This window comes from Ranitomeya variabilis, chromosome 4 (assembly GCF_051348905.1).
Source record: "Ranitomeya variabilis isolate aRanVar5 chromosome 4, aRanVar5.hap1, whole genome shotgun sequence".
NCBI classification, from domain to species: domain Eukaryota; kingdom Metazoa; phylum Chordata; class Amphibia; order Anura; family Dendrobatidae; genus Ranitomeya; species Ranitomeya variabilis.
Window position 1 is genome coordinate 738,878,404 of NC_135235.1, and position 23,354 is coordinate 738,901,757.

The window sequence follows — 23,354 nt, forward strand, 5'->3', positions numbered from 1 at the left end:
ACAATGCATGATTGCAAACTTATTGTAAATAGTTTGCACCTTATTAAAGGTGCCCCCTACTGGTTTTACAAGAAAAAGGACTCTTTGCAAAGAAACTGTTCCTGGAAACAGTACAGGAGTTCCTGCTGCAAACGAACTCGCAACTTGAGAAGTTGCACTACCTCAAAGAAACTTGAGTCCCTCTTAAAGGGAATGTTCATATGTTGTACTTGAGAATAATGTTGCCTTTAAGATAGTAGTGATGTTTACAAAAAGAGTATGTACTCAACTAATCCCACACAATTGTAGTGGGAAGAACGAAGAGATCCCATAATTAAAACCACATGTTTATTGATATTGTTTAAAATTCACAGAATAAAAAAGCAAAAATACCATAGGGGACACCAAAAGACAAGGGAAAATATAAACAAACCATACTCATAGGAATGAGGATAGTACCAGTGGCTGAACAACCACATAATAATATATGGATAACCCTATCTGCCCATCAAAGGGCAATCTCAATAGTAGTGCACACAATGGTTGTATTACATGATACAAAGGTTACAAGTAATATATAGGATACACACATACGGACTAACTGACCACTGAATCCATAAAGTAGTGGTTGCCCTTTGATGGGCAGATAGGGTTATCTATTACTGCATCTACAGCTGCATTACCACTTACAACCCCCGGAGGGAGCCCAAAAGTAGAATTCACAACAGGCGACTCTAGGGTCCCGGAAGAACTCCAGGCCTACCCGTCATACGGGTGCGTCCTAGCCATATCATCTGGGGGACGGAGAAGAACATCAGAATCAGTTGTGAGGGAACATCAGAAACAGACACAACAGTTGTGAGGACTATCCCGTGGTGCTCAGCAGGGAAGGACTACAACACACAGCGCTAGTTGGTAGGCACCAATTTCCACCTGCAAAGGGAACTCTGGATGTGCCATCAGCCACCTCGGTTAGCAGTGCTCTGGATTGAGGATTCTGAAGCCTTCAGTAAAGAGGTAAAGAGACTGCAACCCTGTGTCCTCGTTATTCATCGTCACCTGCACCACGCACCACCACCTACATCTTTTATTGGACGCCTCTTAGCAGGGTCACGGACCGGGGTCTAGCCACCGTGACATCGCCAGAACCGCAGAAGAAGAGACTTGGTACTGCGTACTCTGTGGCCCTGTGTCTGGGGGCGCTCCATATACATTACTCCATTTTGCTGTTCCTTCCAGGTCATGTGATTGATTACATGATCTGAAAGGTCCTTGAGCAAGTCAGGTGGAAGGTTCTACAGTTGCTCACTCAGGATATGCAGCCTCTGTGCAGTTCCTGGTACCTTCCTCTCCTGCCAGTACCAATCAGTTAGGTGTGGGGTTGGAAGACAGAGAGCAGTTCTCTCAGTGACCAGGAAGGACACATTTGTCACAGGAAGTTTCCTCCAGTCATTAAGACACACTCACTAATTTTTCAAGCTTTTTTTCTTGTTAAAAGTGTGTCTTACAGTCCAAAAAATACAGTAAGTTTTAATGCAATTTCCCTTTCTCATTTATATGACAGTCTGTTATATGTTTTTGTACAATTTGTCAATAATATATAGTTTCTCTCCTGAGTAATTTTTGAATGTCACTACTAGGACAATCCCTTCTAATGCCTCATGTTTGGTCCTGTTAAAATAAAAACACTTACACAAACGTCCATGCAGGAGTCTTCCACCGGTGTCAGTACTTCTGGTCCAGGGGCTCATGTGAGGTTGTTACATCATGTGAGCCCTGCGCCCAATCAGCGATAGTGTCACTGTCACCACCTTTGGACTAATCGAACAATAAGAGGAAGTCAGATAACAGCCGCCAACCTGGCTTCCTGTTGATATTAAATACATACTAAGGTGGTGCTGATTGAGTGCAGGGCTCGTGTTATGTAACAACCTCACATGAGCCTCTGCAGCGAGAGTGATGACACCACTGGAACGGCCTGGCGTGGAAGGTAAATATCAGTGTTTTTATTTTAGCGACGCCAAACACGAGGAATGACAAGGGGTTTACCTAGTAATGGACAACCCTGTAGTTAAAAGGGCTTCTCCCCTATGTGGCTTCTCTGATGTTTATTAAGAGTTGATTTCTGCTTATAACCTTTCCCACATTCTGAACATGAAAAAGGCTACTCCCCTGTGTGTGTTCTCTGATGAATTAAAAGATATGATTTCTGGTTAAAACCTTTCCCACATTCTGAACATGAAAAAAGCTTCTCCCCTGTATGGATTCTCTGATGATTAATAAGAGTAAATTTCCGGTTAAAACATTTCCCACATTCTGAACATGAAAAAGGCTTCTCCCCTGTGTGAGTGCTATGGTGCCTAAGAAGAGTTGATTTAAACAAAAAACATTTCCCACATTCTGAACATGAAAAGGGCTTATCCCTTGCGTGAGTTCTCTGATGAATAAGAAGAGATGATTTCTCGTTATAACCTTTCCCACATTCTGAACATGAAAAAGGCATCTCCCCTGTGTGGGTTCTCTGATGAATAAGAAGTCTTGATTTCTGGTTAAAACATTTCCAACATTCTGAACATGAAAAAGGCTTCTCCCCTGTGTGGGTTCTGTGATGACTAAGAAGAGTTGATTTAATCGCAAAACATTTCCCACATTCTGAACAGGAATAAAGCTTTTTCCCTGTGTGAGATTTCTGGTGGCTATCAAGAGACTCTTTCCGGTTAAAACATTTCCCACATTCTGAACATGAAAATGGTTTCTCCCCTGTGTGAGTTCTCTGGTGATTAAGAAGATGTAATTTCCGGTTAAAATATTTTCCACATTCTGAACATGAAAAAGGCTTCTCTCCTGTGTGGGTTCTCTGATGAATAAGAAGAGTTGATTTCTGGTTATAACCTTTCCCACATTCCGAACATGAAAAAGGCTTCTCCCCTGTGTGGCTTCTCTGGTGTCTAACACAATCTGATTTCCAATTGAAACTTTTACCACATTCTGAACATGAAAAAGGCTTCTCTCCTGTGTGGGTTCTCTGATGAATAAGAAGAGATGATTTCTGGTTATAACATTTCCCACATTCCGAACATGAAAAAGGATTCTCTCCTGTGTGTGTTCTCTGATGAATAAGAAGATTTGATTTCTTGTTATAACCTTTCCCACATTCTGAACATGAAAAAGGTTTCTCCCCTGTGTGTGTTCTCTGATGAATAAGAAGAGTTGATTTCCGCTTATAACCTTTCCCACATTCAGAACATGAAAAAGGCTTCTCCTCTTTGTGACTTCTCTGATGTTTACCAAGAGTTGATTTGTCTGCAAAACATTTCCCACATTCTGAACAGGAAAAAGGCTTCTCCCCTGTGTGGGTTCTCTGGTGCATAACAAAATCTGATTTCCAATTGAAACTTTTACCACATTCTGAACATGAAAAAGGCTTCTCCCCTGTGTGGGTTCTCTGATGAATAAGAAGAGTTGATTTCCGGTTATAACCTTTCCCACATTCTGAACATGAAAAAGGCTTCTCCTCTTTGTGACTTCTCTGATGTTTGCCAAGAGTTGATTTGTCTGCAAAACATTTCCCACATTCTGAACAGGAAAAAGGCTTCTCCCCTGTGTGGGTTCTCTGATGAATAAGAAGAGTTGATTTCCGGTTATAACCTTTCCCACATTCCGAACATGAATAAGGCTTCTCCCCTGTGTGGGTTCTCTGATGAATAAGAAGAGCTGATTTCTGCTTATAACCTTTCCCACATTCCGAACATGAAAAAGGCTTCTCCTCTTTGTGACTTCTCTGATGTTTACCAAGAGTTGATTTGTCTGCAAAACATTTCCCACATTCTGAACAGGAAAAAGGCTTCTCCCCTGTGTGGGTTCTCTGATGAATAAGAAGCTTTGATTTCTGGCTAAAACATTTCCCACATTCTGAACATGAAAAAAGCTTCTCCCCTGTATGGATTCTCTGATGATTAATAAGAGTAAATTTCCGGTTAAAAGATTTCCCACATTCTGAACATGAAAAAGGCTTCTCCCCTGTGTGAGTGCTATGGTGACTAAGAAGAGTTGATTTAAACAAAAAACATTTCCCACATTCTGAACAGGAAAAAGGCTTCTCTTCTTTGTGACTTCTCTGATGTTTACCAAGAGTTGATTTGTCTGCAAAACATTTCCCACATTCTGAACAGGAAAATGGCTTCTCCCCTGTGTGACTGCTCTTGTGACTATCAAGATCTGATTTCCGGTTAAAACAGTTTCCACATTTGGAACAAGAAAATCTGTTCTCCGCTGTGTGACTTTTTTGAGGTTTAGGGAAAGACTTTTCGAGGGTAAAATGGTTTCCATATTCTGAAGGTGAAAATGGCTTCTTTGATTTGGGAGTGGTTAGTTTTTTAATGCTTATTGTGTGACTTTTATTTTCCTTAGTAGTCGATAATGAAACAGAAGACAGGACCTGTTTCAAAGGATCAGATGGTAGATCTTTGCTGTGAAGGGATGATGGTATATCTGGAGTAATTGCATTCACTTCAATTGTGTTCTGTGGGATCTCACGCTCGTCTGATTTAAAAACTGAAGATGTCAGCTGTCCCTCTGATCTCCTGGTACAATCATCTGCTAAGACAAAAAAAAAAATCATTTTTAAATAAAATATCCTTAATTTTAATTTTTTTTTTACATTTTTACTTAAACTGTCTGTAAAAATTGCAAGTTTTTAAAAAATATTGAATTATTCACCAAGACAATGGCAGTTCACAGTGTAATAGAAAACCTCATAGCATGAACTAGTAGAGCGTGGTGTTCAACTGTTTGTTCATTCTGCCTCCCAAATATGCAATAAAAAAACACCAATGTTATGTAGGCAAAAATAATACTGATAAAATGTCTACTCATCTTACAGAAAACAAGTCTCCATTCAAGACCATCATCTGTGTCAGTGGAGAAACACAGGTTTCCACATTATTATTGGCTCAAAGGTTCTTGAAATGGAACATGGATTCCATAAACCAATGCAGCAATATCCGCTCTCCCAAAGTCAAATCTCCCTCTCGCTTCTGAGTCTTGCAGTGTACCCAAACTACATTTAGCATCCATCTATTTGACATTATTTTAGTGACAACCCACTTAACCCCTTTCTGACCTCAGACGGGATAGTACGTCCGAGGTCAGATCCCATGCTTTGATGCGGGCTCCGGCGGTGAGTCTGCATCAAAGCCGGGACATTTCAGCTGTTTTGTACAGCTGACATGTGCCTGCAATAGCGACGGGTGGAATCGCAACCCACCCGCCGCTATTAAGTAGTTAAATGCCTCTGTAACTACCGCTTCCGGAACATCCGGCCGGAAATGCGCTAAACGCTGCCCCCCGTCACGTGATCAGGGGTCAACGATGCATCGGCCTGACATCCAGAGGTCTCCTTGAGACCTCTATGGTTGTTGATGCTGGATCACCCTGTGATCGGCGCTCATAGCAATCCTGTAATTCTGCTGCATAGCAGTGATCTGCGCATCACCTCTATGCAGCAGAGGCGATCGACTTGTGCCAGCTTCTAGCCTCCCATGGAGGCTATTAAATGCATGGCAAAAGTAAAAAAAAAGTTTACGAAAATATGAAAAAAAATAAAAAAAATATAAAAAAGTTTAAATCACCCCCCTTTCCCCCCCATTTAAAATGAAACAAAAAAAAATCAAACCTACACATATTTGGTATCACCGCGTTCAGAATCGCCCGATCTATCAATAAAAAAAAAATGAATTAGAAAAGCCAGAATTACTTTTTTTTGTTCGCCGCAACATTGCAGTAAAATGCAATAATGGGCGACCAAAAGAACGTATCTGCACCAAAATGGTATCAATAAAAATGTCAGCTCGGCACGCAAAAAATAAGCCCTCACCCGACCCTAGATCACGAAAAATGGAGACGCTACGGGTATCGGAAAATAGTGCTTTTTTTTTTAGCAAAGTTTGGAAATTTTTTTCACCACTTAGATAAAAAAAATAATCGAGACATGTTTGGTGTCTATAAACTCAATGATCTGGAGAATCAAAATGGCAGGTCAGTTTTAGCATTTATTGAACCTAGCAAAAAAGCCAAACAAAAAATAAGTGTGGGATTGCACTTTTTTTTGCAATTTCACCGCACTTGGAATTTTTTTTCCCCGTTTTCTAGTACACGACATGGTAAAACCAATGATGTCATTCAAAAGTACAACTCGTCCCGCAAAAAATAAGCCCTTACATGGCCATATTGACGGAAAAAAATAAAAAAGTTATGGCTCTGGGAAGGAGGGGAGCGAAAAACGAAAACGAAAATACCCAGGGTCATGAAGGGGTTAATTTATGGTGTGTGTCTCTCCTGGAGCACAATCTGGGCACTATGTGTTGGGGAATAAAATGGCAAATGTGTAAGTGCTAATTTCCGGAAAGTGCCTGTGGAGTCAAGATAGTCACCTCGTCTATAGAATAATTCACTGAGGGTTATAATTTCCAAAATCGAGTCACTTTATGGGGATTTCTACTGGACTGTTTTATTGCTTTTTTGTCATATTAGGGCTTTTGCAAATGGAATGTCCTATCTCATCTGGGATTTGCTGCTGCAACGTCTGCTTTTGTCACCAAATACCGCCTTATTCATTCTGCAGGCAGCACTGATGATAGAGAAGACATCAGACTCAGAAGCTTTGGGTGGCGCAGGCTCTGTCCAGCCACTAAGATTAGTTTACTGGGACCAGTAGTTCCATCCAGTCTGGCAGTAAGGGTGTGTGTACTGTCCAGATGAAATAGGCCGGCATCACACTAGCGAGTATTCCGGACGTATGAGAGGCGCAGAAAATACGGATTGCATACAATGATTCTCTATGGCCCTGCTCCTATCTGCCGTATTTTACGCATCCGTATTATACGGTCTTGCACGGCCGTAGAAAATCGCAGCACGCTGCGTTTGTCCCCGTATTGCGCAAAAAATCCGCCAATGAAAGTCTATGGGGGTGAGAAAATTACGGATTACACACGGACCATGCGTGTGACTTGCGAGAAATACGCAGCGGTGTTCTTTAGAAAAGCCAGCAATTCAGTGCGGTGTACAGTAAAATCACACTGACAGAATAGAATAGGTAGAATAAATGTGTACATATATATATATATACACATATACACATACACACTGGGAAAATATTCTGAAAAGTTCCCAGGCTTGAGTTCATATGAGTTCATCCATCAGAGGGCGCATCACCGCGACTCGAGGTAACTATAGTACATTCCCCTGCATTCCATTCATTCACCAAGTTTTACAGACAGGAGCACAGCTGCATTAGCAGAGCTCCTGGGTGTAAGATGATTTAACCCCTTCAGATGGATTTACAGCGTGGGACAAGACTGTTTGTTTTTTTTAACTTTATTTCAGGTGACAAGGGTCTTCAGGTGGATTAAGAGTATAATAAAATATTAAAACACCATGTGTCTTTATTTCATTAATACACTTTTTAATATTGTGTGTTTTATTAACCATTTCGTACTATTGGATTAATAATGGATAGATGTCATAATTGACGCCTCTCCATTATTAACCTGGCTTAATGTCACCTTACAATAGCAAGGTGACATTAACCCTTCATTACCCCATATCCCACCCCTACACAGGAGTGGGAAAAGAGAGGCTAAGTGCCAGAATAGGAGCATCTTTACAGATGTGCCTTTTCTGGGGTGGCTGGGGCAGATGTTTTTAGCCAGGGGGGGGGGGCAATGACCATGGTCCCTCTCTAGGCTATAATATCTGCCCTCAGTCACTGGCTTTCCCACTCTGGCGGAGAAAATTGCGCGGGAGCCCACGCCAGATTTTTCCGCGATTTAACCCTTTAATAGCTAGAGCCCCCAAATTTGACACCAAGACACTTCTTACATTAGTAAAGAGAAATATGTAATAAAAGAAGGGATATCAGATGGTTTACTGTATGTAAACCATGCCTCATATCATGTCGGGATTGGGAAAGAGACAGGAAAAGCCGGCAATTGAATTACCGGCTTTTCTGCTATCTAGCGCTGAATTAAATCTAAATACAGTATATATATATATATATATATATATATATATATATATATATAAAATTGGAACAGCATCAAGTACTACCTTACAAAACATGCAGAGCTCTTCCGACCAGTAATCCAATGGTCACCAATAATAAATAAAAAGAAGGAAAAGCAGCACAAAAGAAATGAAAAAAGTGGACTTAAATGCCTGAACGGCGTGGCAACGTTTCGGATGTTCGGATAACACATCCGAAACGTTGCCACACCGTTTAGGCATTAAAGTCCACTTTTTTCTATTCTTTTGTGCTGCGCCTCCTTTTTTTGAATATATATATATATTTTTATATATATATATATATATATATATATATACACACATATACTCTATATGTTTTAATGAATATTTGAGCCCATGGATCCATTGCATGTCCGTTTTGCAAGCCTGCGAGAAAATATGGCAGTACGGATGCCATATGGATTACATACGGAGGATGACATGCGCAAAATATGCTGCCACACCCTGCCTACGGATGACATACGGATCACTATTTTGGGAACATTTCTGGATATGACGGCGTGTGTGACGCTGGCTGTACTCTGCGCCCTTATTCTGCCAACTGGAAAGCACTACACCCTACTAAAGCTTGAAGCATATTGCCGAAAACTGCCAGATACAGTCTTGCTCTCCTCTGGTTCAGTCCTCTGTGCTCAGCTCCCTGCTTCTTTCCTATTGTTAACCTGGGCATTTAATGACTACTCTTGTGTCTTCTGATTTTATATTTTCTCTGCCCTCCTGGTTCTGTCCCAACTACTGGATTATTCCTCTTGCCATCTTACGCCACAGAACAGCAGGTAACACCATGGCCCAAGAATAGAGGTCTCCGTGTAAGTCCAGATCCAAGTAGAAAGGTTAAAGGGCGATTAGCAAGACAATCTCTATTTTGGACACTATTTACTGTAGTGAAAAACTGCGATTATAGACAACACAACTACTGAAATGATCAAACTCAACAGTCTTCATCATCAAAGAATGAGTAACAAGTGGTGAAACTATTCTGGGGTAATTAGAGTATGGGGCTCGGTCTAAACTATTGTAATGGCCAATATTTTATGTCAGATGAGTTTCAAGATGAAATATTATACATTCAAAGAGAACTATTTATAATAGTGTAGAGCTGAGGTGTCTTAAATTTAGATCTCGGGCATTTGGAAGAGGCAATGCAGTACTTTTTTTTAACCCCTTTCTGACACCGGACCTAATAATCCATCAATGTGTCCTAGGCCTATTTGACCAGGGACAGATTATAACGTCAGCAGGATCACCCGCGCGCACGTTGATTCTGACAGCTGACATCCGGCACTAACTGCCAAGAGCCATCATGCACTGCTCCCAGCACTTTAACCCCTGTAGTTCTGTGATGAAACACAATTACAGCAGTCCGGGAGCCGGCAGAGGGCTGACAGCCCCTCTGCCTTTGGATCGGAGATGCGTGGTGTCGATCGTTGCCATGGTGACCGGATTTTGGGAAGATAACATCTGGGTCACCAGCGATAGGAAACTTGCTGATCATGCGCAGTGCATTATAAGCGGAACTTTAGTATGAGAATGCTGCTGCATCCCCATGCTGTAGAAGCGATCGACCTGCAAAAAAATGATAGTCCCATAGTGGGACAAAGTAAAAAAAGAGTAAAAAAAAATTAAAATAATTGTAAAAATATTTTTTTAAAAAATCAAAAATAATTAAAAAAAAATCATAAGATATTATATCCATAAATAAATATTTGTATGGAAAAAAAATGCAAACAATAAAAGTACACATATTTGGTATCACCGTATCCACAATGACCCGACCTATAAAACTGTCCCACTAGTTGACCTTTTTAGTAAACACCATCAAAAATAATAAAAAACGAGGTTAAAAACAATGCTTTATCACCATACCGCAAAACATGGAATAAAACGCGATCAAAAAGACAGATATAAATGATCATTGTACCGCTCAAAGCGTCATCTTGTCCCTCAAAAAACGAGCCACCATACAGCTCCATCAGCAGAAAAATAAAAAAGTTATAGCTCTCAGAATAAAGCAATGCAAAAATAATTATTTTTTCTATTAAATAGTTTTTGTTGTGTAAAAGCACCAAAACATAAAAATAAGATATAAATGAGGTATTGCTGTAAATGTACTGACCCAACGAATAAAACTGCCTTATCAATTTTACTATACAAGGAATGGCATAACCCTCCTAAAAGAAAATTCCTGAATTGCTGGTTTTTGGTCATTCTGCCTCCCAAACGCAGAACAGAAAGCGATCAAAAAATGTCATGTGCCCGAAAATGGTGCCAATAAAAACGTCAACTCGTCTAACAAAAAACAAGCCCTCAACATGACTCTGTGGGCCAAAATATTGAAAAATTATAGCTCTCAAAATATGGTGATATAAAAACTATTTTTTGCAATAAAAACATTGTTTAATGAGTGACAGCAGCCAATCATGAAAACCCGATATAAATTTGGTATCGCTGTAATCACACTGACCCAAAAAATAAAGTCGCCCAATCACTTATATCGCATGAGGTACGGCGTAAAAAATAAATAAAACCAATTCTTCACCTGTGTTGATGTTTTCATTCTGCCTCCCAATGATCGCAGTAAGGCTCACATTTTATTATTATTATTAATTTATTTATATAGCACCATTAATTCCATGGTGCTGTACATGAGAAAGGGGCTACATACAGGGTTATAAATATCGTTTGCAGTAAACAAGTTTACAGTGACAGACTGGTACAGAGGGGAGAGGACCCTGTCCTTGCGGACTTACATTCTATGGGATAATGGGGAAGAGACAGGAGGTCGGAGGTGCAGCAGCTCTGGCGGTGGTGAGGTGGCTGCTCTGGCGATGGCGAGTCGGCAGAATGGTTATTGTAGGCTTTCCTGAAGAGATGGGTTTTCAGGTTCCGTCTGAAGAATCCGAGGGTGGTGGATAGTCGGACGTGTTGAGGCATGGAATTCCAGAGGATGGGGGATATTCGGGAGAAATCTTGGAGGCAGTTGTGTGAGGAACGAATAAGTGTGGAGGAGAGTAGGAGGTCTTGGGAGGATCGGAGATTACGTGAGGGAAGGTATTTGGAGATTAGTTCAGAGATATAGGGAGGGGACAGGTTGTGGATGGCTTTGTAGATCAGTGTTAGTAGTTTGAACTGGATTCGTTGGGGAATTGGGAGCCAGTGGAGGGATTTATCCTGCGCTCTGCACTGAGCACTTACAGGGGGGTTTCCGTGTAAATCTCTGAAATACGTGATTCAGATGGAACCTCTAGTGGAAGATTTCCTATAATGAGGCAGATGGATGCACTATGGACGCCATCTGACCTGTGATCCGGCGGTGTCTGTCTTTTTAGGATTGCAAAAAAGTGCCTTCGGCCACAGTTTTGTGTACTTCTGAAAAGAAGAACACTGTTGAACAGCGCTCAGATGGAGTCGAGAGCAACTCTGCTGCCTCACTATAGTGAATGGATCACTCGGGGGTTTAATCTGATTCACGTCACTCAGAGATTTAGATGGAAACCCCAAAGTAAGTGCTCAGCATAGAGCGCCGGATAAATGTGATCCCGGACATAATGTAAAATGCTCCCAATAAAAGCTTCAACTCAATCCACAAAAAAAGCAAGTCCCCACTCAGGTCTTTCATCTGTTAACGGAGATATAGGGGGCTTTCACGTAACTGGTAGCACAAAGGCTCTGGAAAAGCGAAATGGCTCCTCACCTGCCAAAAGTAATTCAGCAAATTCTGTGCTCCCAAAGCCAAATCCCCCTCTCCATTCCGCGCCCCACAGTGTACCTAAACCACGTACAGTATAGAATCCACATATTTGGCATTTCTGCAGCGATGATGGCCCGCCTAACTTAGGGGTGCATGTCTCCAGAAGCACGTGGTTGGCATAACGTAATGATAACTGCAACATACTTGTCACTACAACGCACTGGTCACTACAACGGCAGTTTGCAATTTTTACTCGGCAAAATTCATTGCTGCTTGTTTCTGGAAAATACCCATGGAGTCAAAATCATCACTACCCCTTTAGATAAATTTACAAAGGGGTATAACTTCCAAAATGGGGTTATTTGAGGGGGGATTCTGCTTTTTTAGTTATTAGGAGCTCTGTATATGGAGTCCACAAACTCTTCTAGGAAAATCTGTGCTCCAGGAGGCAAATAGCCCTCCGTTCCTCCCATGTCTCTCAGTATAGCTAAGCAGTACTGTACAGCCACATATGGGATACTGCCACGTTCAGTAGACATTGTGGTGCCATTTTTACCCACTTCTTGTGTGAAAATGTAAAATCTGGGGCTAAAACTAAATTTTGATGGTAAAATTGTAGTTATTTTTTCTTCACTGCTCAGTGGTATATAATTCTTTGACACACCTGTGGTGCAATATGATCACTGCACCCCTAGATGAATTCATTGAAAGGTGTTTGGTGATACAAGTTTCTTTATTTTGTGAGAACAAGCAAAATTAATTGTGACTATGAAATATCTGACAAAGTAAGGATGCTTTGACCCCACTGGGGTCTTTATCACAATGTCGCTGTAAAAAATGAAGGAGATTTTATAAGTGATTAATAGAATGATCACAGAGTATCAAAAACAATAGATATCCCATAGGATTCAGTTGTATAACAAAGTGCTGTACAAACTGTGCTGTTCCCTTCATATCCTTTTCATATCTTTTAATTTACTGTTGTATTATTAGTTTGTTTTCATGCTTGTCTGCTGCTGCCATGTACTGACCAGAAGTTTTGTGTCGCTCCTCCTCTTACATTTTCCCTTGAACGTGGGAGTGTCCTGTAGCCTTGTGTATGATCTCATTTCCTGGCATCCATTTTACAGTCATTGTGTGAGAAGTACACATCTCTTTTGGGCTGCAGAAAGCAAAGTCTTTTGACCACACTCAGTAGTGGCTCCAGGGGTGAACACCCACAAGGCAACCACAGTAACGGCTACTTGTACCATCTGCATCGTACCACCTCATGTCTTTGGGTTATGGTTCAAATAAACCACCACTGATTAATCTCTCTGCATCCACGTTTGAATCCATCCACCCAGGAGCGACACATGATCCTGTCTGCCCCACTTCAAGGACATGAAGGTAGGACTTCTCACACGATCACCATACTACACACCTTCAATCGCCTTAAGTGGGGACAGAACATAAATGTACAATACATAAAAGTAAAAATAACAGTCATGTAAACTGAAAAGCAAAATAAAGAAAAAATGAACAAAATTAGATAAAATTGAGCAAAATAAATACAACAGGTAACTTAATATTTTGTTGCACAACCTTTTAAGGCAATCACTAGTGATGCCCGGGTCGAGCAAATTGGAATACTCAGGTACACGACCCGAGCAACGAGCCCAATGTAAGTCTATGGGAAACCCGAGTATTTTTACCGTGATCCCCCCAGGGGTCCTTTTAAGGTCTAAAAACATCTGAAAATGATGGAAACACTGCTCAAATGACCAAGGAACATCATGGGGATCGCCTCTGGTAGCATTTCTGACTCCTAGGTTCCAGCTGTAAGCAATGTTGTCAGCGTTTCACGCCATTTTGCAGGTGCACCTAAAAACATACAAAAACGAAACCAAAATGGATTTTGCTGGGAAATATGTTAAGGTACATCCTTTCCAGGGTAATGACTTGTATATAAGGCAAAATAATTAACCCCAGACCAATATTTTCCTCCACTACTTGGGTTATGTTCACATGCAGCGTTTTTCAACTTTAACATTGCTTTCAACCACTACAAATGCATTCACTGGGAAATGTCAATGTAACATATAACAACCCTAGCTGGCCATGTGGTGTGCGACACATAAGGAGACACATCTTGTTTCATTTATGAAGGAGGGACTCAAAGTCACAGAGCCTATTTTTAGAGGGGCATTAATATTCTTAAAGGGCCATTATTAAACAGTGGGTGTCCTATGATGTTATTGCCTATGCAGTGAGTGGCTGGGCTGCCAAGAATTACAACATACCCCAATACCCCTTTCACGACAGGTACAGGAGGGCTTCGTGAAAAAATGTTGCATTGAATGCAAGGCCTGCCCTGCAATCAAGACATATGCACCCCAATAAGCCTTTGAAACCAGATACTGGAAGGCCACAGGAAAACCCAGTTCTCAGTCTTCATTTGGTCGTGCCATACAGTTTCCTTATGCATTGAATGCAAGGGCCGCCTTGACCCAAATTTGCACGCACCCCAATCCCCCCTTGTAAGAAACATGGAGGAGGGCCTCCTAAAAAAAACTGTCCCATTACCAAGGAGCGGGTCTCCTAGACTCGTAATGCGCATATACTAAGTGTATGGGCTGACAAACATTTCCCCACGGGGGGGGTACATTTTTTAAACAATTTTTTATGGGGATCATAGACACCCTTGCCTAAAAATTGACTGGCTGTAGCAGCACGGAACACGTTATCCCTGGTGAGCTAGTGTCAGTGGATGATGAACTGTGGATGAAGGCCACATTAGGCTACGTTCACATTTGCGTTGTGCGCCGCAGCGTCGGCGCCGCAGCGCACAACGCAAACAAAAACGCGGCAAAACGCACGCTAAAACGCTGCGTTTTGCGCCGCATGCGTCCTTTTTGGCCGAAAGTTGGACGCAGCAAAAATGCAACTTGCTGCGTCCTCTGCGGCCGGGCGCGGGCGCCGCAGCGAGGCATGCGGCGCAAAACGCAAGTGCGACGCATGTCCATGCGCCCCCATGTTAAATATAGGGGCGCATGACGCATGCGGCGCCGCTGCGGCGCCCGACGCTGCGGCGCCCGCCGCGAATGTGAACGTAGCCTTAAAAAGTAGGCCCAATTTAAAGGAGCGGGTCTCCTAGACTTGAAATGCACATACACAAAGTGTATGGGCTGACCAACATTTCCTCGTGGGGGGTAAAAAAGAAAAAAAAAATTCAGCACAAAATAGTGTTTACTGTTTAGAGCTAGGGTAACACACAGCAAAAAAAAAGGAGAATGGAAGCCTCAAAAGCACATTTTGTACCCACAGATAGATGAGGCGTGTCACGGAACTACCACACCGTAAAGTTTTTTGGGGTTTTAACCAAGATAGTGTATAGACCTAGGGTATTACAGACCAAAAATTGGAATGTATACATGAAAAAAAAACTATTTTTAGACCACACATTAAACGACCGTCGGACGGAGATAACAGACTGTTTCAATATGAGGCCTGTATTTTTTAAAATTTTCCAACCACAAAATACTGTATACACCAAGGGTATCAGACCAAAAGCTGGAATGTATGGCTGAAAAGCCAAGATTTGAAGACCATAGATAGATCAGACGTGACAGAGATAACAGACTGTTTCAATATGTGGGATGTATTTTTTAAAATTTTAAAAAACATAAAATACTGCATACACCAAGGGTAGCAGTCTAGCAGGGCCGGCGTTTAGCACAGGCAGACCAGGCAGCTGCCTGGGGCCCCCGCTCCTCCAAGGGCCCCCTGCTGGTTCCATGACCACAATGGAGCTTGCTTACAATTAAAATAGCACAAGGCAGTGCTTTGCTTTGCAGAAGAGGCAGACATAAGTGCATCTGTCTCTTATCTGTTCTGCAATTGTGAGTGTTTCCTGGCGGGCGGCGGCGCTGCACTGCCTTGTCTGTGTTATCTATGTCGGCTCAGTGGCTGCAATCCCTGAGGCAGGAGCAGTCAGGCGTGTTATACTGACCTGACCTGCGTTCTGCATGTTCTCCTGTTCTTCCGCTGTGGCCGTCCATCCTCACTGTGCAGCAGGCTTCAGGTTATACTTTATACTGTGTCCTGGGCTGGCACTGCAGCTGCTGTTCAGCGGCAGGACCTTCCTATGTGACACGGTAACCTGACCACTGACGTTGTCCTGAGGCTGCACAGCATTCAGCAGCCCCTGTCAGGGACACAAAAATGCAGGAGCTGTGCTGCCACCCAGAAGACAAGTGTTCCCATATCAGAAGACACTTCACTGCTTACTGGTGAGTTTTTTTCAACTGTCTGCACTACCACACCAGTCACACAGTCTGCGCAGTCAGCAACACAACCAAAACTACAATGTAATTAACGTAAAAAAGAAATGAAAAAAAAAAGTGATATAAAAAAAATGAATGATACCTACTGTCACTTGTCAGCATCCTGCACAGGCCGCTCTGCAGTGTGCGCTGGCACCAGGAGTGATGATGTCACTGATCGCTAGCCACGGGACCACTTTGTTCTGGGAGGCTATATGTGCACACTTTGCGGATTCCATTGCGGATTTTTCCGCGTGGATTCTGAAGAATCAGCAGGTAAAACCCCTGCGTTTTATCTGCAGATTCACCGCGGATTATCTGCGGATTTTATGCAGATTTTGTTTGGATTCCACCTGCGTTTTTACACCTTTGTATTCCTATTATGGAATACATGTAAAACGCTGCAGAATCCGCACAAAGAATTGACATGCTGCGGAAAATAAACCGCAGCGTTTCCGTGTGGAATTTTCCACAGCATGGGCACAGCGGATTTGGTTTTCCATAGGTTTACATAGTACTGTACATCACATGGAAAACTGCTGCGAATCCGCAGGGCCAAGTCTGCTGCAGATCCGCAGCCAAATCCACAACGTGTGCACATATCCTTATAGGGGTCGCTCACACTAGTGTATATTCTCTCATGCAAGATAATTGCGATGATTATCCTAATGACACCATATTGGGCCCCATCTCTTCTGCTCCCGGCCCCAGTGGCAGGTTTCTGCCTGTGCAGTAACTGAACCTGCCTCTGAGACGCAGGTTCAGTTACTCTATCGCTGTTCGGGCCCGCACCATGTTTTACTCCTTGGACAGAAATTTTGTCTTTGCTATTTAGTGGCTTCTTGGGGGTTAAAGATGTTGCTACTAGTTAAAAACTCACTTCAATGCACTGAATTGACTGTAGTGTGGTTAGTGCAATGTTTCAGAATTTGGGGCCCCACTTTGAATTTTGCCTAGGGCCCCACTTTGTCTAAAACCGGCCCTGCAGTCTAGATGACCAAGAATGCAATGTATGCCTGCAAAGCAAGGATTTGGACATGACAGATACACTATACGTCTGACAGAGATAACTGTTATGACCTGGTGGTTAAGGAGCAACATGAGACGAGCTCTGAGGAGGTGGTATCTGTACTGACTGCAGTTCCTGATCCTATCACCAACACTAGAAATAGCCGTGGGATGTTCCTGTCACTCCCTAGACACCTCGTCACAGCCTGAGAACTAACTACCCCTAAAGATGGAAGCAGAAAGCTATCTTGCCTCAGAGAAAATCCCCAAAGGAAAGATAGCCCCCCACAAATATTGACTGTGAGTGGAGAGGGAAATGACACACACAGAATGAAAACAAGACTCAGCAAAGGAGGCCAAAACTAACTAGATAGACAGGACAGGAAAGTATACTGTGCGGTCAGTATTAAAAGCTAAAAATCCACACAGAGTTTACAAAAAATCTCCACACCGACTCACGGTGTGGAGGGGCAAATCTGCTTCCCCAGAGCTTCCAGCTAAGCTGAATATATCATACTGACAAGCTGGACAACAAAAAACAAAACATGAGCTGAACGGTTAAGTCCACAGCAAGTGGAAAACAAAAGAACAAGCAAGGACTTATCTTTGCTGAAATGGACAGGCTATCAGAGAAATCCAAGGAGAGATCTGAATCCAACCAAGAAACATTGACAGCTGGCCCTGGCTGAAGACTAGAGCCAGGCTAAATAGCAGAGCCAGGAGAGACGATCAGTGGAAGCAGCTGCTAATGCTAAACCCAAGGAGCAGCAGTTCCACTCAAAACCACCGGAGGGAGCCCAAGGGCAGAATTCACAAAAGTGCCATTTACATCCACTGGAGGGAGCCCAAGAACGGAATTCACAACAGTACCCCCCCCTTGAGGAGGGGTCACCGAACCCTCACCAGAGCCCCCAGGCCGATCAGGACGAGCCAAGTGAAAAGCACGAACCAAATCGTCAGCATGGACTTCGGAGGCAACAACCCAAGAATTATCCTCCTGGCCATAACCCTTCCACTTGACCAGATACTGAAGCTTCCGCCTCGAAAAACGAGAATCCAAAATCTTCTCCACCACATATTCCAACTCTCCCTCAACCAACACCGGAGCAGGAGGATCAACAGAGGGAACCACGGGCACCACATATCTCCGCAACAAAGATCTATGGAAAACATTATGGATGGAAAAAGAAGCTGGAAGGGCCAAACGAAAAGATACCGGATTGATAATTTCAGAAATCTTATAAGGACCAATAAAGCGAGGCTTGAACTTAGGGGAAGAAACCTTCATAGGAACATGACGAGAAGACAACCAGACTAAATCCCCAACACGAAGCCGGGGACCAACACACCGACGGCGGTTAGCAAAACGCTGAGCTTTTTCCTGAGACAACGTCAAATTGTCCACCACATGAGTCCAAATCTGCTGCAACCTATCCACCACAGAATCCACACCAGGACAGTCAGAGAGCTCAACCTGCCCTGAAGAAAAACGAGGATGAAAACCAAAATTACAAAAAAAAGGCAAAACCAAGGTAGCCGAACTAGCCCGATTATTAAGGGCAAACTCGGCCAACTGCAAGACGGTCACCCAATCATCCTGATCAGCAGACACAAAGCATCTAAAATAGGTTTCCAAGGTCTGATTGGTTCGCTCAGTTTGGCCATTTGTCTGGGGATGAAATGCTGAAGAAAAAGACAAATCAATGCCAATTCTAGCACAAAAGGACCGCCAAAACCTAGAAACAAACTGGGAACCTCTGTCAGACACAATATTCTCCGGAATGCCATGCAAACGAACCACATGCTGAAAAGACAATGGAACCAAATCAGAGGAGGAAGGCAACTTAGGCAAAGGTACCAAATGGACCATCTTAGAAAACCGGTCACAAACCACCCAGATAACAGACATCTTCTGGGAAACAGGAAGATCCGAAATAAAATCCATGGAAATATGCATCCAGGGCCTCTCAGGGACCGGCAAAGGCAAAAGCAACCCACTAGCACGGGAACAGCAAGGCATGGCCCGGGCACAAGTCCCACAGGACTGCACAAAAGAACACACATCCCGCGACAAGGAAGGCCACCAAAAGGACCTAGCAACCAAATCTCTGGTACCAAAAATCCCAGGATGACCAACCAACACCGAACAATGAACCTCAGAAATTACCTTACTAGTCCATCTATCAGGAACAAACAGTTTCCCCACTGGACAGCGGTCAGGTTTATCAGCCTGAAACTCCCGAAGCACCCGCCGTAAATCAGGGGAGATGGCAGAAAGAATCACCCCCTCCTTGAGAATACCAACCGGCTCAAGGACTCCCGGAGAATCAGTCAAAAAACTCCTAGAGAGGGCATCAGCCTTCACATTCTTAGATCCCGGAAGATACGAGACCATAAAATCAAAACGGGAGAAAAACAGGGACCATCGAGCTTGTCTAGGATTCAACCGCTTGGCAGACTCGAGGTAAATCAGATTCTTATGATCGGTCAAGACCACAACGCGATGCTTGGCTCCCTCAAGCCAATGTCGCCACTCCTCGAATGCCCACTTTATAGCCAACAACTCCCGATTGCCGACATCATAATTACGCTCAGCAGGCGAAAACTTTCTGGAGAAGAAGGCACACGGTTTCATCAAAGAACCATCAGAACTTCTCTTAGGCAAAACAGCCCCTGCCCCAATCTCAGAAGCGTCAACCTCAACCTGAAAAGGAAGAGAAACATCCGGCTGACGCAACACAGGGGCAGAAGTAAAACGACGTTTAAGCTCCTGAAAGGCCTCAACAGCCGCAGAGGACCAATTCATCACATCAGCGCCTTTCTTCGTCAAATCGGTGAGGGGCTTAACCACACTGGAAAAGTTAGCAATGAAACGGCGATAAAAATTAGCAAAGCCCAAAAATTTCTGAAGGCTCTTCACAGATGTGGGTTGAATCCAATCATGAATGGCCTGGACCTTAACAGGATCCATTTCTATAGCCGAGGGAGAAAAAATGAAACCCAAAAAAGAAACCTTCTGAACTCCAAAAAGGCACTTAGACCCCTTCACAAACAAAGCATTAGCACGAAGGATCTGAAATACCATCCTGACCTGTTTCACATGAGACTCCCAATCATCGGAAAAAAACAAAATATCATCCAAATATACAATCATGAATTTATCAAGATAATTCCGGAAGATATCATGCATAAAGGACTGAAACACAGATGGAGCATTAGAGAGCCCGAATGGCATCAAAAGGTATTCAAAATGGCCTTCGGGCGTATTAAATGCTGTTTTCCATTCGTCACCCTGTTTAATACGAACAAGATTATACGCCCCTCGAAGGTCAATCTTAGTAAACCAACTAGCCCCCTTAATCCGAGCAAACAAATCAGAAAGCAAAGGTAAAGGGTATTGGAATTTGACCGTGATCTTATTGAGAAGGCGATAATCTATACAGGGTCTCAAGGAGCCATCCTTCTTGGCAACAAAAAAGAATCCCGCTCCCAACGGTGACGAAGACGGGCGAATATGCCCCTTCTCCAAAGACTCCTTGACATAACTCCGCATGGCGGCATGCTCTGGCACAGACAGATTGAAAAGTCGGCCTTTAGGGAACTTACAGCCAGGAATCAAGTTAATAGCACAATCGCAGTCCCTATGAGGAGGAAGGGAGCTGGACTTGGGCTCATCAAATACATCCTGGAAATCCGACAAAAACTCAGGAACTTCAGAAGAGGGGGAAGAGGAAATTGACATTAAAGGAACATCACTATGTATCCCTTGACAACCCCAACTAGTCACAGACATAGATTTCCAATCCAGCACTGGATTATGTACCTGTAACCATGGAAAACCCAGCACAACAACATCATGCAAATTATGCAACACCAGAAAACGACAATCTTCTTGATGTGCTGGAGCCATGTACATGGTCAACTGTGTCCAGTACTGAGGTTTATTCTTGGCCAATGGTGTAGCATCAATCCCCCTTAAGGGAATAGGGCTCTGCAAAGGCTGCAAGGAAAAACCACAGTGTCTGGCGAACTCTAAGTCCATTAAGTTCAGGGCAGCGCCTGAATCCACAAATGCCATAACAGAAAAGGACGATAATGAGCAAATCAGGGTAACAGACAAGAGAAATTTAGGCTGTACAGTACTAATGGTAACAGACCTAGCGACCCTCTTAGTACGCTTAGGGCAATCAGAAATAGCATGAGCAGAATCACCACAGTAAAAACACAGCCTATTCTGATGTCTGAATTCCTGCCGTTCTGCTCTAGTCAAAATCCTATCACATTGCATAGGCTCAGGACTCTGCTCAGAGGACACTGCCATATGGTGCACCACCTTGCGCTCGCGCAGGCGCCGATCAATCTGAATGGCTAGAGACATTGATTCGTTCAAACCAGCAGGCGTGGGGAACCCCACCATAACATCTTTAAGGGCTTCAGAAAGACCCTTTCTGAAAATTGCTGCCAGGGCATACTCATTCCATTTTGTGAGCACAGACCACTTTCTAAATTTCTGGCAGTATACTTCTGCCGCTTCCTGACCCTGACACAGAGCCAGCAAGGTTTTTTCTGCCTGATCCACAGAATTAGGTTCGTCATACAGCAATCCGAGCGCTTGAAAAAATGCGTCTATATTGAGCAATGCAGGATCCCCTGACTCAAGGGAGAATGCCCAGTCCTGAGGGTCTCCACACAGCAGAGAAATGACAATCTTCACCTGCTGAATGGGGTCACCAGAGGAACGGGGTCTCAAAGCAAAAAACAATCTGCAGTAATTTTTAAAGTTCAAAAATTTGGATCTATCCCCAAAAAACAAATCAGGAGTCGGAATTCTAGGCTGTAAAGCCGGAGTCTGAACAACATAATCTTGGATACTCTGTACCCTTGCAGCGAGTTGATCCACACGAGAGAACAAACCCTGAACATCCATGTCAGCACCAAAATCCTGAACCACCCAGAGATTAAGGGGGAAAAAAAAAGACAAAACAGGCTGCAGAGAAAAAAAAAATGGCTCAGAACTTTTTTTTCCCCTCTTTTGAGATGCATTCAACACATTTAAGGCCAGCTGTACTGTTATGACCTGGTGGTTAAGGAGCAACATGAGACGAGCTCTGAGGAGGTGGTATCTGTACTGACCGCAGTTCCTGATCCTAACACCAACACTAGAAATAGCCGTGGGATGTTCCTGTCACTCCCTAGACACCTCGTCACAGCCTGAGAACTAACTACCCCTAAAGATGGAAACAGAAAGCTATCTTGCCTCAGAGAAAATCCCCAAAGGAAAGATAGCCCCCCACAAATATTGACTGTGAGTGGAGAGGGAAATGACATACACAGAATGAAAACAAGACTCAGCAAAGGAGGCCAAAACTAACTAGATAGACAGGACAGGAAAGTATACTGTGCGGTCAGTATTAAAAGCTAAAAATCCACACAGAGTTTACAAAAAATCTCCACACCGACTCACAATGTGGAGGGGCAAATCTGCTTCCCCAGAGCTTCCAGCTAAGCTGAATATATCATACTGACAAGCTGGACAAGAAAAAACATAACATGAGCTGAAAGATTAAGTCCACAGCAAGTGGAAAACAAAAGAACAAGCAAGGACTTATCTTTGCTGAAATGGACAGGCTATCAGAGAAATCCAAGGAGAGATCTGAATCCAACCAAGAAACATTGACAGCTGGCCCTGGCTGAAGACTAGAGCCAGGCTAAATAGCAGAGCCAGGAGAGACGATCAGTGGAAGCAGCTGCTAATGCTAAACCCAAGGAGCAGCAGTGTCACTCAAAACCACTGGAGGGAGCCCAAGGGCCGAATTCACAAAAGTGCCATTTACAACCACCGGAGGGAGCCCAAGAACGGAATTCACAACAGATAACAGAGTGATCAAAATGTGTTCTTGATTTTTTTGGCCCACCAAAATTGTGTCCACAAGTAGGCTTTCTGAATATTTTCCTACGCTACAGAGTTCATATGAGTTCATGATGCCAGGCGGCGCAGCTTTGGTGACGGCACAGCTAGTTACCAAGGCTCCGCTAGTCACCGAAGCTCCGATCCCTGCATTTCATTCATTTCCCAGTTATTTACAGCCTGGAGCGGCCGCATTAGCAACGCTCCCTGTTGTAAACTATTTAACCCCTTGAGATGGATTTACAGCGTGGGACGTGACTGTATCGAGGACAGGTATGGGATATTGCTGCTTTTTTATTTTGGAATTTTTTACAGGAGAATGAGGGCTTCATTTGGATTGAGTGTGCAATAAAGATATTAAAACCTGTGTGTTTAATTATTT

At 43.2% G+C, this 23,354-nt stretch overlaps 1 protein-coding gene across 1 annotated transcript in view; it reads right to left on the reverse strand.

Moving 5' to 3' along the window:
* Positions 1-310: 310 nt before the first annotated feature.
* LOC143767994 (uncharacterized) overlaps positions 311-23,354 on the reverse strand; it is a 688,384-nt gene continuing 665,340 nt past the window's right edge. Inside the window, exon 16 of the mRNA XM_077256596.1 lies at positions 311-4,578. Coding sequence (XP_077112711.1) covers positions 2,144-4,578 — 2,435 coding nt within the window. The 3' untranslated portion in view covers positions 311-2,143. The remainder of the gene's footprint in view (positions 4,579-23,354) is intronic.